Genomic DNA, 20,677 nt, shown 5'->3' on the forward strand with positions numbered 1-20,677 from the left:
ATATAGTTAATGAAAGAAAGACCTCACCAAGGATTGCAATATCTAAAATTTCGCCCATATACCAACGAAATTTTCACTTTGTCAACCTTAACAGATATTATCCTCCTATAGCATGAGAATTTCTATATATATCGTGATATTTCAAGAAATATTAGATTTTGTGGTGAAATTCTCGAATTTTCTAGTGGTCCCAGTGCATACTTTGAGCCTAATATGCCAATTTACACTAAAAATGTGGAAAAAGGTTCACCCATGGGGGATTGAATCTTGATTGGGTATATAAATCTCACACTTCCCGGCTATCTATATTGAGAGAAACTTACTAATATTGTACAAATGCTTTTATATATAATGACTTCCCATGAATCTTTATCAATTTTTTTTTTCAATATCTGATATTTCTCAATATTCCGTCAAAATTTCCATTGTTTGGATCTTCGATATCTCCTCATTTAGTCCTTCGACCTCATTACTTTTGTATTTGCGTTTGTAATCAGCGGAAAACTCTTGCTGACCAACCATGGTTAGATAACGCTAGCCACAGTCACAGGAGCAGACACATTGTCAATACCAGGTATGTTTTCTCACTAAAGTGGCAAACAAGATAAATGAACACGTGTATCAAGTGTATGCGCTGATCTAAGTAGCACGGATACGTGTCCGTATTTGATACAATATAATACGCGGATACGGTAAAAAAAAATTAGACACGGATACGTAATGGACATGTTAAATTAAATATTAATTTTTAATATATATTATATATATACTTATCTAATTGTTTTTTAGCCAAGTTGAGGAAGAATAAGCAGAGCCATTAGATCTCCTTTTAATTATCTTGTATGATTGAGATTAAAACAAGGTATTAATACACACCGTTACTAACATATAACTTCACGCACATGATTCTTTCTAACCCAATTTATTTCCCACAATCCCACTGGCCTCCACTGCTTCTCTGGGATAGAAACGTTGATATCATCACTCCGGCCGATCGGAAAGCTTTCATCCCTATCACCACCATACCCAACCATGTTAATTCACCTTCTTCCAAGCCTGACGTTGCAAATCTTCAGCATCTGCAGATCGTCATCCTACTTTCCTATCGTCGCCGCCATAGAAGGCCGAGACTGAGGTCAATTGTGATTTTAATCTCGTTGTTCGATCGGCCGCCGCCATCATAAGCTTAGTCTACGGCTTTGGTTCCAACGTTCAATCCGTTCTTGATGTCGGCTCATTTTGATTAGAAAGGTATCTTCGTTTTGATAGGAATTGTAGAAGTGATTTGAATTTGATGCATGTTGTTTGTTAATTATAGCATATGATTGATTTGTTGCTTCATTTTGATCGGATTCGGATTCGGCTTCGTTTTGCTTCGATCTCTGGAAAGCTAGACGTCGGAGTAGCTAAATCGCGTGTCCCTTTAAGAACACGATCGTGTCCAATGACCAATTCACGTGTCTGAGCCGTGTTCGAGCGTGTCTGTATCCGTCCGTGTCGGACACGCAATACATGACTCTGGTGCCGTGTCCGTGCTACTTAGGTTCTACGTAAATTAATTATTAGCCTCATATGTACACTAGCTTTGTCAAAGAGGAGTCTCTCCGGTTTGTCCATAATTGCTCTCTTAATTAAATTAGTTGGGAACTCAATGTGTTCCATTGTTCCACGCTTTGCTGTATTAGCATAGAATTTGTTTAGGTTTTCCTTAGTGTTGGATAATTTTTTTTCTAAGTCTTAGCGGGTGATTTATTTTCATATTGATTTTCCTACATTTGATCGATCACTACAAGACTTATGTCATTGAGGAGTGTAGTCACGTTACTAAAAAAAATAAACTCAAATACAACTTTTTTATTTGTTATGAATCAAACTCACGACTTTACACTTACAAAGGGTTATAAGAGAGACCGATGCTACTTACAACAATTACCTTTAATTTAATTTTACTATTTTCATTCGTTTGGTGATTAAAATTTCGATAATTCAGTTTAATTTTTTTATCTTCTCTTTTTTCAAAAGTTATTCCATACTCATAGTTTTTATACTTGACCATGTTGGCATTAATTTCGACTATTAAATTATTACTTTAATGACAACTAAGAGTTTATATTTACAAACATGTCAAAGTACCGATATTTTAATCATGTATGACGATGCCCTCTTTTCTTTTTTAAGGGACGTCTGTGGACTCTTCTGGTTATTTGGGTAGTTGCCAGAATTGAACGTGATACAATGCATGCATAAAATTTTATGTATATTTACTTTTTTTTCTTCTACTTCGGTTACTATATATGCGACTTAGCCAAGGCCTACACGCCTACACCCACATTTTTTTTAAAGTTTTGTGTCCACTAGAAGTCTAGAACACCATTATCTCATATCGTTAAGCCTCGTCATATTTGTTTGTTCTCGCGCGGAAAATTATCACTTCGTTCGATCTTTGAACGCACAAGCATAATTCAACGCGCCTTCGAAAACGATTCTTCAAAAACGACGTGCATGCCTACCCTCGACCCTTTGACTATTGTGAGCCTCCAGCTATTTATCCTATTTTCTCTGTGCTCCTACTCCTCCTTCACTATATATAAATCACCTCCCAGACTCTAAAACTCATATCCTTCAAGTTCGCTCATCAATATAAACCACGTACTCACCAGTCACCATCCCACATATATACTCCACTCCTCTAGTTGATATTCAGCCCCTAATTGAGAAGAGAATGATGAGGACAGAAACCTCATGCCTGAGCCTTCTCTTTCTTCTTCCTCTAGTAGTGGCTGACTTACGGTTGATTTCTACAGTACTACCTGCCCGAAAGCAGAACAAATTATACAACAAGTCGTCCAGAAAAAGTTCTCTACTGATCGATCTATAACAGCTGCTTTGCTTCGCATGCATTTCCACGATTGCTTTGTGAGAGTAAGAGCTCCATACACTTCTCATTTACTTTATTTGCTTCTGTATCTGTAAAGTGACATTGATCTTACGTTTAATTTCTACGTGCGTACACTAGTTCCATCAGCCAATTAAGATTTAAATGAAATTTATACGTTCTTTTTATATCTAATAATCAACCGACTTGTTTGTCTGTTCTAGGGTTGCGATGCTTCCATCCTTATCGACTCCACCAAGAAAAAGGCGTCAGAGAAATCCGCAGGGCCAAACTTGACTGTAAGAGGGTTTGAGGTCATCGATGAAGCAAAGAAAGCACTTGAAGCTGCATGTTGTTAGGTTAATATTAACCTAGTAATGTTTGCCTTATTCTTATTCTTTTGCTTTATATTTTTGTATATTTATTTATTTCTTTTTACGTTTCCTACTCATGCTAGGAAAATGTGCAAATGATCGGAAACACGTCAAGAAGAGTGGATTTAGCGCACATTATGGATTCGGGTGAAAGTTTCAAGCCAAAAAGAGCAAATGTGGAGATTTCATAAGAAACGAAAAGTCAACGCCGGAAAATGCCGGTTAAACTCCGGCGATGAGAAGGTGGTTGCTGGAAATGGTGGTGGTTAAAGTCAATAAGTCAATGAAGCATATTGGTGAATTATGAATTGTAAATTTTAATTTACAATTTAAATTCAAAATAGAAGAAGACAAATGAAGGAGACAATTTCAAGAACAAGATCCTCAATTTGTGCTCCATGAATTGGGGATTTAAATTTAAAATAGAAGATGACAAATGAAGGGGACCATTTCAAGAACAAGATCCACAATTTGTGCTTCTACATTTGTCCACCATATCTAACCATTCATCCCATTACATCTCCACCATTCATTTGTGACCTTAAGGCCTTTAAATACCCTCATTCTTCACAAATTCGTGCATTCTCCTTCACTACACTAAAACTCCATCAAAACTTCACATTTTCCATAGTTTTAACATAGTTTTCTTAGGCTTAAGTCATAGATATCAAGTTGTGCAAAGAAAAGTGTAAAGTGTCTTGAGTTTTCACCAAAAACTAAAGATCCTTTACACCCTTGATCAATCACAAACTTGTTTCATAGATTTGGGTCACTTCACTCTCTTTATCCTCTACTCATACTCTTTCTCAACCCTTGTTCTTTGTTCCTAGATTGTGTGGATAAAGTATGGTGTTCATGGAGTTCTTCTTTTGTTAGAACCCATTAATACCATACTTAGAAGCATTTTCTTTCTTATTACATCTTTGTGGGTAGTAAACCTTTAGAGGTACGGTTTGGTATGATTTGTACCAAACCCTTGGTAATCTCTTCTCTCTTTACTCTACTTCTCTTTTGATGTATTTCATTTTCAAGGGTGTTGTATTTAATGGGTTGTGAGTAGTTGGATTTGAGGCTAGGCTAGCCCTAGCCAAACTCATGTGCTAATGAATTCATTTTACTTTTAATTGATGTTGATGCATGTTGAATCTATGGGCTTCTACACTTAAAATGCTTACTAAATGTGTTACTAGTTTTGTCACCTAGAAACATGTTTAGGTAATTAATGAATCGGAACTTGAACTTGACAACTTCTTGAATCCGTGAGCATGGGTAGCCTTTAGGTGGTGGCTTAGTGTTTCTTACGGGAAATACTAAGTTGCTTGAATTTCTTACCATGAACTTAATGCTTGTTCCATGAGTGTAATTACTCTAAGGGAGTGTTATGCTTGTGGTACATAGCCCACTTGTATTATAAGGTAATATAATTGGGACTAAGGTTTTGTGATTTAATTTGGCTCCAAAAGACTTTGTTAAATTACATGATTAGCTGGTTTCTTGGTAGCTTCACCAAAACACTAGGGGGAAGTTTGTCAAACATGTTATGCATTAATCTTGAGTTACATTTGTGCATGAGTAAGGCTAGTTGCAATGCCTAAGTCTCTACTCCTCTTTTGATTCGATCTCTACATTTACCTTTCTTTGTTGTTTTAGTGCAAGAATTAGTTTACTTAGCTTAATTCTAAAATCAACCAAGTCGATTCACTACCACTTGTTAATACCATCTCCATGATTCTTAGCTTCCAAAGGGCTAAGGTTGTGAACTTGTAAAATGTTAGAATGCATGTTTTTCTAGTTTTTCTTGCGAAAATCTAGTTAGAGTTGAGTTTCCCCCAATCCCTTGGGTACGATACTCTACACTTTCCCTTACTAAAACTTGACATCCTATACTTGGGAGTAGGTAGTTTCACCCATAAATACACATAATCATACTTAAGTGATTCAACCAACACATGTCCGTCAACAGTCTCTTGTGCTGATATCATAACCCTCGCCACTAGATGGAATTCCTCTTCTATTTTACTAAGTGAATCGGATTTGGATTTTTTTTTGTAACGTATTTGTTTATCGCTCTTCCAAATAGGCGCACCTTAGTAGGATTATGATGTCTAGGTAAGTGGATAGGGATTTTATCCCGGGCGTTGTGCCGTGTACTAAGTGGTCTCACCTACCAAAGCCGCGCCTACGCTTACCTGGTCATAATTCGAAAAGAGTTACCGAAAAGAAGAATGTTAAGCTAATTAGTGCATTGTTTGGAACTACGCCAAACTACTTTGGAACTACGCCAAAACGCACTTTGTTTGGAACTACGCCAAACTTGGATTGGAATTACGCCAATTTCGTTACACTTGAGTTGGAATTACGCCAACTTGGAAAATCCTTATCCTTTTTGTTTTTCTCACTACAAGTTTTGATTGGTTTCTAATTTTCTAGAAATTGTTTACAAGTACCTTGGTAAATTCTTTAAAAAAAACAAAAAAAATCTAAATAATTATTGTTGCAATTTTAATTTCTTGTATATATTTTGCATGTTGTTTTATTGCTATTTACTTACTTGATCTTTAATTTGTTCCTTAGGTGTTCATGTCCTTATCTCCTAAGAGTGAAAAAGGTTTACAAACGATTCTAGAGCCCACCGATCAAGAGACTCCCATTGGGATTGGACAAAAGTTCAAGGCTTCTGCATCTACTAGTTTGTTTGGGGAAGATTCAAGTGATTCAAGTGAGAATGTGGAAAGTCCGGAACTAGTGGTTAATGACCTAGCCACCTTTGAGAGGTTGTTCAATCTTGACAAAGAGGCACGGAAATTGAATCCTAATCTTGGTCCAAGAATATACAAGATAGTCATGGCGGATGGTGAACCAAGGGATGAGTTGAGAGAGCAAAGGCCTATCCGAGATTGTGCCTTGCCTACAATTTCTACACACTCAAGATGCATAGTGCTTCCTCCATGTGCATCATCTTTTGAGATCAAGCCTAGTTTTCTTCAAACCTTGCCAACATTCTATGGGTTACCGAACAATGATCCTTATCACCACTTAAGTGAGTTTGAGGATGCATGCGCAAATGTCAAACTCAATGGCATGACGGAAGAAGCGCTCAAGCTCCGGTTGTTTCCTTGCTCCTTGAAGGAAAAGGCGAAGATGTGGTTGAACAAGCTCCCATCCAATAGTATTGGTTCATGGGAAGATATGCAAAAGAAGTTTATTATGAAGCACTTCCCTCCTCAAAAGGCTAATGCAAGAAGAACCGAGTTGATGACCTTTAAGGAGGAGCAAGATGAGCTCTTTCATGAGACGTGGGAGAGATTCAAGGATCTTGAGCTTGGTTGCCCTAATCATGGCCAATCTCAAGATATGCTTATGAGCCTATTTTATCAAGGCTTGACATCGGAGACTCGAAGGAAGGTTGATAATGCAAGCAATGGTGATTTCATGGACTTAGTGGCGGATGAAGCCCATCGAGTATTAGAGAAGCTTGCGGAGCGGTCTCAATTGTGGGATAATAACCCGCAAGTTCGCAAGCTTTCTTCTTCACATTTATCTCTAAGGGAAGCAACTCAACCGAAAACCGGTGGCATATATGAAGTCAAGGCATCAAGCTTGGATGTGCATCAAGAGTTTAAGAGGTTAGAAGAAAGTCTTAATAAGAAGTTTGATATGCTTTTGAAGCAAGGAAAGCAAGGAGGCCGTGAGAAGGTTAATGAGGTTCAAGGGCCACAAGTGTGTTTAATTTGTGAAGGAGTGAATCATGACACTCTATCTTGCCCTCATGGAGATTGTTTTCCCGAGATCATTGAAGAATGTAAGCAAATGGCATATTCAAGACCGAAGAATGACCCTTATTCCAACACTTACAATCCCGGATGGAGAAACCACCCTAATTTCTCATGGGGTGGGAACCAAGGCATGAATTGCAACAATCAAGGGAGTGGCAAATATGGAGGTGCTAGTGGGAGCCAAAGCTTTCAAGGAAACAAAGGTGCGACTAATGGAGGTTATGGTGGCAATACTTATCCTAAGCCACCTTATCAAGCAAGACCTCCTTTTCAAGCTCCTAATACTCAAGTGCCACATCCTCCTCAAGTGGATGCTCCTAAATCAAGCCTTGAAGAGATGCTTGCCAAGGTTTTGGCAAATCAAAATGAGCTTATTCAAAGTGTTCGAAATGATGTGGCCTCCACTACTCAAGGATTGCATAAGCTTGAAGCGCAAATGGGGCAATTGGCTAATGACATGAGAGAAAGGAAGCAAGGAGAATTGTCTTCCATGACCGAGAAGAATCCACGAATCAACCAAGCCAAGGCCATAAGAACTTTGAGAAGGGGGAAGGTATATGACAATAAGGTTGCTCCTAATGATGACGATAAGGAGGTGGATGCACCAACGGAACCTTTGTTGAATCCTAAAGTGTCAAGAGTGCCTCCCGGGTTTCAAAAGAAGAACAAAGGCATGGAGGATACTTTGGGACATGATGGAGTGATCTTGGGGTATAGTGAGGAGTATTTGAAGAGCCAAGGCAAGCCCAACACCAAGAATGACAATATGGGAGCAAGTGGATCTAAGTCTAGTGTGGAAGAAATGCAAGAAGAAGCGCCACTTCCCTTTCCACAAGCGGTATACCAAGACAAGGCTTTAAGTAAGAAAGAGAAGAAGTCCATGGAGTGTTTTGATGTGTTCAAGAAGGTAGAGGTCAATATTCCTCTTCTTGATGCAATCAAGACCATTCCTACTTATGCTAAATTTCTCAAGGACTTGTGCACTCACAAGCGGTATAAGAGTACATTGAAGAATGATGACAAGGTGTGTTTGAATGAGAGAATTAGTGCCGTGCTTCAAAGGAGGTTACCGCCCAAGCTCAAAGATCCGGGTTCTTTTACTATTCCTTGCAAGATTGGTGAGAGACCATTTGAGAAGGCACTCATGGATTTGGGGGCTACCATAAATTTGATGCCATATGGTGTCTACAAAGATCTTGGGTTGAGCGACATCAAGCCTATACAAATTTCTCTCCAACTAGCCGATAGAAGTGTGAGGTATCCAAGAGGAGTTGTGGAAGATGTGTTAGTGCAAGTTGACGAGTTGGTCATACCGGCCGATTTCGTTATTCTTGACATGGAGGATGTTTACCAAGATGATCTCTCTATTATCTTTGGTAGAGCTTTTATGGCCACAGCAGGGACAAAGATTGATGTGAAATTGGGTTTGCTCACCATGACCGTGTATGACACCACAATTGGGTTCAAGATCTTTGATGAATTAAAGAAGCCCATGAGGTTGCAAAAAGTTTACTCTATTGAAGTGGAAGACAAGATTGATGACTTGGTGGAGCACACTTTTCATGAGACTTCAACAAATGATGCATTTGAGTAGGCACTAGCACACTTTGGGTTGGATTTTTGTGAGGATGAAACTTTGGAAGCCGGGGATCACCTTGACACTTATCTTGCTTTGCCTTTTCCCACAAAAGAGGATGGTTACTATTCAAGAGATGAGACTTGTGAGGGGCATGCCACTATCAATTATCTCTCAATGAATGTTAATCCTTCGGTTTTGAGTTCGGCCCCTATTGAATTGAAGCCTCTTCCCGCACATTTTGAAGTATGTTTATATTGATGATTCCCGCACCTTGCCCCTCATTATCTCTTCAAGCTTGTCACATGAACAAGAGACTTTACTTCTTGATATTCTTCGGAGGCATAAGGGTGCTTTTGGATGGAAGATTAGTGACATAAAGGGGTTGAGTCCCACTCTTTGCATGCACCATATTTACATGGAGGATGAAGCAAAATCAAGAAGGGAAGCTCAAAGAAGATTGAACCCCAACATGTTAGAGGTGGTGAAGAATGAGATTATTAAGCTCCTTGATAATGGAATCATCTATTCTATCTCCGATTCCAAATGGGTGTCTCCAATACAAGTGGTGCCTAAGAAAGGAGGAATGACGGTAGTGAAGAATGACAAGGGTGAATTGCAAGGAGGAATGACAAGGGTTCCACAAAGAATTGCAAACACATGGAGGGTTTGTGTCGACTACCGCAAGTTGAATGCTGCAACAAGGAAGGATCACTTTCCACTCCCTTTCATTGATCAAATGTTGGAAAGGCTTGCGGGACAAGCATTCTATTGTTTCCTTGATGGCTATAGTGGATATAATCAAGTCCCAATTGCCCCCGAAGATCAAGAGAAGACAACTTTCACATGCCCATATGGAACTTTTGCTTACCGAAGAATGCCTTTCGGATTATGTAATGCACCCACCACCTTCCAACGGTGTGTCATGGCCATTCTTGCCGAGTTGCTTGAGTTTGTAGAAGTCTTCATGGATGACTTTTCTGTGTATGGGAACTCATTTGAAAAATGTCTTGATCATCTCTCCCTTGTCCTTAAGAGGTGTGAAGAGACGAATCTAGTGCTTAATTGGGAGAAATGTCAGCTCATGGTGCAAGAAGGGATTGTTCTTGGCTACAAAATATCATCGAAGGGGATTGAAGTAGATAAAGCTAAGGTTGAAATCATTGAGAAGTTGCCCCCTCCCGTGAATGTAAAAGGTGTAAGAAGCTTTCTTGGGCATGCCGGTTTTTACCGAAGGTTTATAAAAGATTTCTCCAAGATAGTGAAGCCTCTTTGTGATCTATTGGCCAAGGAGACTCAATTTATATTTGATGAAGCATGTTTGAAGGCATTTGAGAGGATAAAGGAGTTGCTTACCAATGCTCCTATTATTTGCTCACCGGATTGGACTCTCCCATTTGAAATTATGTGTGATGCAAGTGATTATGCCTTGGGAGCAGTGTTGGGACAACGCAAGGAGAAACTCTTACATGCCATCTACTATGCAAGCAAGACCTTGAATGATGCCCAAGTAAACTATACTACCACCGAGAAAGAGTTATTGGCGGTGGTATTTGCCTTAGAAAAGTTCCGAAGCTATCTCTTGGGGTCTAAAGTCATTATCCACACGGATCATTCCGCACTCAAGTATTTATTGTCTAAGAGTGATGCCAAGCCAAGACTTTTGAGGTGGATTTTACTTCTTCAAGAGTTTGACATTGAAATTGTCGACAAGCCCGGCAAGGTTAACTTGGTAGCGGATCATCTCTCTCGACTTACTCATCAAAGTGAAGATAATGGGGTGCCTTTGGATGAATCATTTCTGGATGAGAGGTTGTTTTCCATTGTTGAGAAGAAGCTACCATGGTTTGCACATTTGGTTAACTTCTTGGCAAGTGGGGGGAAATGCTTTCCTAAGACATTTGATTTCCATTCAAGAAGGAGACTCATTAAAGAAGCAAGGCACTACTTTTGGGATGATCCATACTTATTCAAGCAATGCAAGGATCAATTGGTGAGGAGATGCATTCCGGAGGAAGAAATACAAAGTGTCTTATCTTTTTGCCACGATCAAGCTTGTGGCGGTCACCATGGAGGAAAGAAAACGGCCCAAAAAGTACTTAATTCTGGGTTTTGGTGGCCGTCATTATTTAAAGATGCACATTCTTATGTGAGCTCTTGTGATCGTTGTCAAAGGGTAGGCAATATTTTCTCAAGAGACCAAATGCCTTTGAACTATATGCTTGAAGTGGAGATATTTGATGTATGGGGCATAGACTTTATGGGACCCTTCCCAAGTTCATATGGCTATCTCTATATCCTTGTGGGAGTTGATTATGTAAGCAAATGGGTTGAGGCCGTGGCCACCAAGGTAAATGACCACAAGGTCGTGCTCAAGTTCCTTAAAGAGCACATCTTCACAAGATTTGGCACACCTAGAGCAATAATTAGTGATGGAGGCTCCCATTTTATGAACAAGTCATTTGCGGCCTTATTGAAGAAATATGGGGTTAAGCACAAAGTCTCGACACCATACCACCCCCAAACAAATGGCCAAGTTGAAATATCTAACCGGGAGATAAAGAGCATCCTTGAAAAGGTGGTGTGTACAACTAGAAAAGATTGGGCAATGAAGCTTTCTGATGCTCTATGGGCTTACCATACCGCATTCAAAACACCTATCGGAATGTCTCCATATCGCCTTGTTTATGGAAAGGCTTGTCATTTACCGGTTGAGTTGGAGCATAAGGCTTATTGGGCATTGAAGACCCTCAATTTTGACATAGAAAAGTGTGGTGAGGAGCAGAAGTTAGAGCTTTGTGAGCTAGAGGAGCTTCGGATGGATGCCTATGAAAATGCAAAGATTTATAAAGAGAAAACTAAGGTATTCCACGACCAAAGGATCAAAACCAAGCACTTGGAGGTTGGGAAACTTGTACTTCTTTTCAACTCCAAATTAAAGTTGTTTCCCGGCAAGCTAAGATCAAGGTGGATTGGGCCATTTGATCTTGTTGAAGTATTTAGTCATGGGGCGGTCACATTGAAGAACTTAAGAGATGGATCTACCTTTAAGGTTAATGGTCATCGAGTAAAGCCTTACCTAGAGGGTGCACCAAAAGATACTTATGCGGAGGTGAAGTACTTCGAGGACCCTCTCACCATTTGAGCAAGCATTATGGACCTTGTTAATGTCCTTAAACTTAAACCCGTCTTGGCGGACTCCAAGGGTTAGCATAATAAGATGGAGCTAAGGGATTGCAAGGACCAACGAGCTTTGTGGGTTTTCACCATCCACAATTGGCACTATGGAGCTATATGAGATCTTCAAAGAGTTTGCGTTTTCTTATCCTTTACTCTCATTTTTCTAAGCATGATTAGTTGTGTTTGTGTTTCCATGTTAATAAATTATGGCAATGAGAGTTTGGATAGTCATTTCATACTTGACCAATGAATGAAACACAAAAGATTTAGCTTTTATTGAAAGGATTATCCAAAGTTTAAGTGTGAGGTGCTTGCTAGGCAATTGTGTTGGTTAGTTTGTATTGACTAGCATGTGGTAAATAATATACATAGTTTATACCTTATATTTATTTCACTATTGTTCACGGCACATTGAGGACAATGTGTAAATTAAGTGTGAGGTGTAAGGCTAAGTAATTTCATTCCTTATAATTTTTTTATGTTTACTTTATAAAAAAAATCCATAAAAATTGAGATATTTTGAAAAATGAAAAAACAAGTTTGTTTGTGGTTTACTTGCTTGGTGCCAATAACAAAACAATCATCATATTTGGATAGATTGATTTTGAGCATGTTTAGCGGTTAAAAATCAATGCTTTGTTAATAGGAGGATTTGGCATTTTGTGCTCACATATGTTTAGAGTCATATTGCCTATGTCATTTCAAATGCATTCATGTGTGAAAGATGAGGACTATTTTTGTTGAAACGATCTTTGCCTATGTGAGATTTTGAGCCGATGAGAGTGCATAAAAGTTTCTAATGCACTAGTTGTTTCATTGTGCGATCAATTCATTGTGCTTGCAATCTAGAACTTGCTTTAAATCTTTCGAGACATTTATCAAGGCATGAGTTGTTATTGGGGAAGACCAAGGCATTAGGTATCCACCAAAGCCAAATAGGTTTTATCCTTTAAAAATTTTCCATTAGTAAGCCAATTTGAGCCTATGTAGTTTTGTGTTAGCCTTTTCATTTCTTTACCACCATAAATGTCTACCATTCTTAAACTTAAACATTTTTTTTTCTATCCTCTCTAAGCCAAGTGGTAAGCAATGTGAGTCCTATTGTTAGTTTGGTGCTTGTAAATGAGTTTGAGATATTTCAAAAGAATAAGTGTGAGGTGGGGTAGATTAGTCTTGTGTGTAGCCAAGAAAAAGAAAAATGGTGACTCTAGACATGTTCACAATATCAAAAGAATCAATCAAAATCAAATATGGATTAGGGTCACCAAAAATTAGTGCTAGTAAAAAAAAATTTGTTGCAAAAAAAAAAAATCTAAAAAAAAGTGAGGAGAATAATTTAGTAGTCTAGTTGTACTTGAGTTTGTGGAATCAAGAACTTACAAAGCACATAGAGTTGTGAAAGTGTATTATGAGATCTCAACAAGAGAATTGCTTACTATGAGGCTTAGAATTTGTGATATATTTCATTTTATTTCTTAAGCTTCTACCTTAAGCCCTATACAACCAAAATAAAAGACCTTGTGATCCGAGAGAACTCATGTAATGATCATGTGGAGAAAAGATTGAAGAACAAGCATATGGAAAGCGTGTCCATTGAATTGCTTTTGAGTGTAAACACTAACCAAAAACACTTGAGTGAAAATGAGTGTATCCATGTGAGTTTGATGGTTAGACAAATGTAGTCCAAGTTAATCATATATGGATGACTTTAAGATGACACACATGGCATACGCATATATATACTTTCTTGAGCATGACATTCCAAATCCATTTATTAGCCTTGCATTTCGAAAATTTAGTTTCTAATCATGCTCAATTGATATCATGGTTCTTTAAAGGAATTGGTTGAATTCAAGATGGAAGCAAGTAACCCATTTAGTTTGGTTGTGTTTAGTTTTGATTTGCTTGAGGACAAACAAAGTCTAAGTGTGAGGTAGTTTGTTAGGTTAATATTAACCTAGTAATGTTTGCCTTATTCTTATTCTTTTGCTTTATATTTTTGTATATTTATTTATTTCTTTTTACGTTTCCTACTCATGCTAGGAAAATGTGCAAATGATCGGAAACACGTCAAGAAGAGTAGATTTAGCGCACATTATGGATTCGGGTGAAAGTTTTAAGCCAAAAAGAGCAAATGTGGAGATTTCATAAGAAAAGAAAAGTCAACGCCGGAAAATGCCGGTTAAACTCCGGCGATGAGAAGGTGGTTGCTGGAAATGGTGGTAGTTAAAGTCAATAAGTCAATGAAGCATATTGGTGAATTATGAATTGTAAATTTTAATTTACAATTTAAATTCAAAATAGAAGAAGACAAATAAAGGAGACAATTTCAAGAACAAGATCCTCAATTTGTGCTCCATGAATTGGGGATTTAAATTTAAAATAGAAGAAGACAAATGAAGGGGACCATTTCAAGAACAAGATCCACAATTTGTGCTTCTACATTTGTCCACCATATCTAACCATTCATCCCATTACATCTCCACCATTCATTTGTGACCTTAAGGCCTTTAAATACCCTCATTCTTCACAAATTCGTGCATTCTCCTTCACCACACTAAAACTCCATCAAAACTTCATATTTTCCATAGTTTTAACATAGTTTTCTTAGGCCTAAGTCATAGATATCAAGTTGTGCAAAGAAAAGTGTAAAGTGTCTTGAGTTTTCACCAAAAACTAAAGATCCTTTACACCCTTGATCAATCACAAACTTGTTTCATAGATTTGGGTCACTTCACTCTCTTTATCCTCTACTCATACTCTTTCTCAACCCTTGTTCTTTGTTCCTAGATTGTGTGGATAAAGTATGGTGTTCATGGAGTTCTTCTTTTGTTAGAACCCATTAATACCATACTTAGAAGCATTTTCTTTCTTATTACATCTTTGTGGGTAGTAAACCTTTAGAGATACGGTTTGGTATTATTTGTACCAAACCCTTGGTAATCTCTTCTCTCTTTACTCTACTTCTCTTTTGATGTATTTCATTTTCAAGGGTGTTGTATTTAATGGGTTGTGAGTAGTTGGATTTGAGGCTAGGCTAGCCCTAGCCAAACTCATGTGCTAATGAATTCATTTTACTTTTAATTGATGTTGATGCATGTTGAATCTATGGGCTTCTACACTTAAAATGCTTACTAAATGTGTTACTAGTTTTGTCACCTAGAAACATGTTTAGGTAATTAATGAATCGAAACTTGAACTTGACAACTTCTTGAATCCGTGAGCATGGGTAGCCTTTAGGTGGTGGCTTAGTGTTTCTTACGGGAAATACTAAGTTGCTTGAATTTCTTACCATGAACTTAATGCTTGTTCCATGAGTGTAATTACTCTAAGGGAGTGTTATGCTTGTGGTACACAGCCCACTTGTATTATAAGGTAATATAATTGGGACTAAGGTTTTGTGATTTAATTTGGCTCCAAAAGACTTTGTTAAATTACATGATTAGTTGGTTTCTTGGTAGCTTCACCAAAGCACTAGGGGGAAGTTTGTCAAACATGTTATGCATTAATCTTGAGTTACATTTGTGCATGAGTAAGGCTAGTTGCAATGCCTAAGTCTCTACTCCTCTTTTGATTCTATCTCTACATTCACCGTTCTTTGTTGTTTTAGTGCAAGAATTAGTTTACTTAGCTTAATTCTAAAATCAACCAAGTCGATTCACTACCACTTGTTAATACCATCTCCATGATTCTTAGCTTCCAAAGGGCTAAGGTTGTGAACTTGTAAAAAGTTAGAATGCATGTTTTTCTAGTTTTTCTTGCGAAAATCTAGTTAGAGTTGAGTTTCCCCCAATCCCTTGGGTACGATACTCTACACTTTCCCTTACTAAAACTTGACATCCTATACTTGGGAGTAGGTAGTTTCACCCATAAATACACATAATCATACTTAAGTGATTCAACCAACACATGTCCGTCAACAGTCTCTTGTGCTGATATCATAACCCTCGCCACTAGAGATGCAGTGGTTTTAGCCGAAGGCCCGAGCTACAAATCACCCACCGGACAGCGTGACGGCGTAGTATCAAATCCCAACGAGGTCAACTTGCCCGGTCCGTCCTTCTCTGTGTCTCAGGCATTGCAGGCCTTCACAGCCAAAGGAATGACTCTGAACGATATGGTGACTCTTTTGGGTGCACACACCGTTGGTGTTGCGCACTGTAGCTTTTTTGACGATAGGCTCTCCAACTTCCAAGGGACAGGCTCTCCCGATCCTTCAATGGATCCAGCTTTGGTTACCAAGTTGAAAAACATGTGCGCGGGACCTAATGATCCTACTGCATTTTTGGACCAGAAGACATCATTTGCCTTTGATAATGAATATTACAACCAGGTTAATTTGAAGAGAGGTGTGATGCAGATTGACCAGGAGCTAAGTTTGGATAAGTCCACAGCTGGTATTGTTTCTGGGTTTGCATCAAATGGTGGCAGATTCAGCCAGAGTTTCGCAACTGCTATGTTAAAGATGGGAAGCCTTCAGGATGGAAATGCCGGTGAAATCAGGAAAAATTGTAGAGTTTTTAATTAATCAATTAATGACGTTGTAATAGTTGGAAGTAAATATGATTTCCACAATCCCAAATAATGTCATGTGTACTTTTTAAAACTATATCTAACCATAGTTGATATTATCAATAAATATAAATAATTTTTTTCTAGTTCTATTTTCAACGATTCACAGCTCTTTTTATACATTTTTCATTTCAAGAAATTAAGCCCTCCCATTATCTTGTTAGACGTACACCAGCCCTTCTCTTGAAACTCATCTTCTCTCCCCTTCACCAATTTCTCTCTCTCATCGTGTAATCTTCACCCTTCCTTTCTTATAGATTCTCTCTTTAGTTTTCAAAAATCTAATTGAGTGAGAACTAAAGTGTTTTAATTTTCAATTCTAATGCTTGTCCATGATTAATTATACAATTACGTGCTTTCATTTTTGAACTCGGGTTTATAACAAAATCAACTCAACCAAGTTGTTGGTTATACGATTTATTGGTACCGGGTACAATATGTTCATGTAGCTACATATATAATTATGTTTTGGCTCCAAGTCATTCGGTCAAGGCTTTGGTCGAGGAAGAATGCATGTATTGGACATAAATATTAGACATGTATGAAATAAATTAAAAAAATATACAATCAAGTCTAACATTTAGCAAAGAACATAACACCTTTGATTATTAATTAATATTGCTTAGTTGCTAACCATAGTTAGATATAGTTAGAAAAAGGACACATGCATGTCATTTATATGGAAGGGTGGGCACCATGGTGAGCAAATTAGGGTGGTTGGTAAATTTATTTCCGTAATGGAATAGTTCATTCAACTTTATTGATTTATATTGTTTTGATAATAAATTAATAATCTAGACACATAGTTATTATGTGATTCATGTCTTCAAAGAGTTTGAATGTGGTGACTTACGAAATAATTTGCAAATATCTTGAATATATTATTGTAAATGCATGTGATATATAGGAAAGACGTGGATTGAGAACCAGTGGCAATCATGTCTATTGAAACTATGAAAATTGAGTAACTGACCAGCCTAACAACCTTCATGCGTTCACAAGAGCTCGAGTTTGTAAATTTTTCCAGTTAACAAAATAAATCTTATATATATATATGGTTAATTTGAGACAATATCAATATCAATAGAATAATGGACCACATACATGTTTGTCACTCTTCAAAACTGTATCTTTTTTTTTATACTATTAAATATTAATATTACTTCTTTGAACAAGTAGACAAACTAGACATGTATGCATACTGTTCAGTTGCAGAATATATTGACCACGTAGTCAGATTGGCCAGCTGTGTACTAGACATGCATATAGAGTTCGATGAATGCATGTACTATTCACCAAGTAGTGTTTTCATTATTGTTAGTCTTCCCTATGGAGTTGATTGTGTGATTGAGAATGACCGTTATTTGCATGGTGTTATAAAGTACGGACACAGACACGGACACGATTCGATATGTTAACATGGTATATTAAAATTTTTTTGAACACAGACATGCAGTGGATACGCTAATTAAATATTATTTTAATATATATAAATATAAAAATACCTAATAAAAATTTATTGAAACATACTAAATTTAATTAATACATATATTCATATATTCTTCGGCATACATTGATATATATAGGTAATAGAAAATAGGGCCATGTGGGCAGCTGTTGGATCAGCTTGAGCCAAATTACACGGCCAAGATTAAGTCACCATGATGAACTCCAACTTGCAGACTTTCCAATTTCCTCTCGTTTCAGTTCTCATCCAATTCGCATATGATCAATTCATCCAATTCTCTATGAATCAAGCGTGTTTTCCTTTGGCAGGGAGTAATTCATGACGTAATCAATCTATTGTACCAATAGTGACAGCAATTCTTTGTGTCAGCTGAACAATTATACCTTGATTTTTCTATTAGTTTCAACCATTTCTAACTTACCTAGAAACCTCAACCTTTCTTGTACCCATTCCCAATCGACCCTTACTTATAACCTAGCCGTTGAACTCCTATAACCCAAAAGTCCCTGACCATTGCAAGCAAAATCATTGTATAAATGTATAATTGTTGTTCAAGATGGGGGAGTAAGGTAAAAGTGAGCGGTTATAGGAACATGTTCAATTGGGTGTGAAGAAATTCAATCTCCTTTCTTTGTTTCGTTTCCTATGTGTTTGATTGGGCATGAAAGAACATCACTATGCCGATATGAAGAGAGAGAAGAGAACCCAGCAAAAGAGTATCTCGTGTCCTTGGCGTGTCTATTTAGGATAAAGACATGTCTAAGCCGTGTCTGAGCAACAGTGGTGTATCCGTACGTATTTCAATGTGTCCAAGCGTATTCGTGTCCGGTGTCGGACAACGTGACTAGCATGCCGTGTCCATGCTTCTTAGGCATGGTGTAATTAGATGAATCATGAATGCGTAAACGGGATTATTTAATATTGAGGCTGAATATATATTAATGAGCTTATCATAACTAATGTTTAGCATGATTGAAGATACTAATAAAAAATCGTAAGGGTCTTGATTGGCTTAGTACGTAATCGACCCATCTCTTCGTCTTTATTTTTGATGAAGTTGAATATGATTAATGCCAAGGAGGTGTCCCTGTATGAGGCTACTGAAGAAGTAATTGAACTATATTTAATAAGCTAGCAAAAGGAATAGTCCTAAAAAAACCCTATGCTCTCTCCAAATCCTATTCGGCAGCCTCCCTCTGCCTTCCTTTTATTATGGTGGTTTCTCTTAGCCTCCCAACTATCTAGGTGGTTGCCCAGAACCTCCTCTCTTTCATGGTGACCTTCTTTGGCCGTCCTTCCCTTCTTCCCATGGTGGCAGTCGGGTTCCAGTAGCAAAGGTGCATCTGAATCAAAATTTCATTGGTGGTGGTCTAGGCTTCGTGTGCCTAAGGGGATGTTTGTTCTATTGGCAGATGAAGTCACGCAGCCATGGCGACCTGGAGGTGCTAAGATTTCTACCGGAATCCGGCGAAGACGGCTCTTAGGATGAGTGGCTGTATGGCTAACCCATGCTAGGGTTTCCCATAGTTGGGCTTGGGCCTAGGCTTTCGGAGCCGGGTCTAAAATCATAATTTAGTGGTTTTCCTAACCTATCGCTTTGCTTCTATAAGTCGTAGAATATGTTTTTTTTTATATCTAATTTTTGTTCAATTCAGAGATAGTTCTTAAAGAATAGATCTATGTTATGTATTAAATTTGAGTTTTCGGCTCAAGACCTCTTCTCTGTTGCTCGACAACAGTGGAGTATGTAATTGTTATTCAGACATTCGCTTTATTTATAAAATCCGAGTGGATTTCATTCAAAAACAATTGAACTATATTTAATTACAATAGTTTATCCATTGTAATCACTTAACTGAGATACTTGTACAATTAATTGTGTTGCTACCTCTTTTAATTCTTCTTTAGATTGTCATTTTTTCTTTATTTCTTGAGAATAAAGGGCTAGTATGGCTGAATGAAACAATCCCACCGGATGTCAAAATTATTCAATAAATTACCATACAAGTGACAACATTATTAATTAACGTATGGTTTTATAACAATTTTATTAAATTTTATGGTATGAGTAAGGTAACAAAATTTATTTTTTCCATGTTTTTAATTTAATTTATGACTTTTTCCATATATATATTATTATTAACATTTATGAATTAGAACAATAACTCTATTGAACAATAAAAAAAACTAATAGAAAAACTCCATCGAATATTGTTTGGTATATTTTCTTGTTTAAAAGAGGGATAGCTCATTGACCAACTTTTCGATTACATTTCCACATTTCCATCATTCAATTTTTAGGGTCTAATGTGTAGATCACATATGTAAAATTTTAGCCAAAATGGTGATCATTAATGTATCAAACTTGGTGAAAGCAATGAACACGTTAAATCTGTCAAACCTGAAACGTGCATGCTTATATGTTTAAATTCCAATTTTGCTGAAATTTTATAGATGTGATTTACACATTAGACCGTAAAAGTTGAACGGTGTAGATGTAATTGAAAAGTTGGTTAAGTGACCTATCTTTTTTTTAAACCAAAAAAAGGAATCACTCACTAGAAGAGCTATGTGTGTGTATGTGTGTACATATGAACTCGCATACCCAAACAAGTCCTCTAATATATTGAGTTTTCACTATATGGTCTAGATCATTTGAGCCCACAAACGGGGTTAATGTTATGGAGTGTGACCAAGGTCACCTAATCATAGAGGAATGTGTGAGAGATACCCATTTGTGATGACCCATCTATAAGAGTTAACAGGGTAAGTGATTTATTATCATTGATCAATAACTTGTTTACTAGAAGTCAGTTAATCATTTATACAACCTATACCCCCTTGTAAAACACTGGT

The 20,677-nt window shown here is 37.4% G+C and overlaps 1 protein-coding gene and 1 long non-coding RNA gene across 2 annotated transcripts; both read left to right on the top strand.

The window, feature by feature from the left end:
* Positions 1-2,672: 2,672 nt before the first annotated feature.
* On the top strand, positions 2,673-3,455 carry LOC126789072 (uncharacterized). Its single transcript, XR_007671476.1, has 3 exons — positions 2,673-2,922; positions 3,100-3,234; positions 3,333-3,455. It is a non-coding gene; the product is annotated as an uncharacterized LOC126789072 (long non-coding RNA).
* A 12,242-nt stretch (positions 3,456-15,697) lies between these two features.
* Positions 15,698-16,312, top strand: LOC126804284 (peroxidase 44-like; the record flags this gene model as incomplete). Its single annotated transcript, XM_050531959.1, has 1 exon — positions 15,698-16,312. A coding segment is annotated over one exon (612 nt), but the record flags the coding sequence as incomplete, so codon positions are not given.
* Positions 16,313-20,677: the final 4,365 nt, after the last annotated feature.

The sequence above is a fragment of the Argentina anserina genome, chromosome 1, assembly GCF_933775445.1.
Source record: "Argentina anserina chromosome 1, drPotAnse1.1, whole genome shotgun sequence".
Lineage (NCBI taxonomy): Eukaryota > Viridiplantae > Streptophyta > Magnoliopsida > Rosales > Rosaceae > Argentina > Argentina anserina.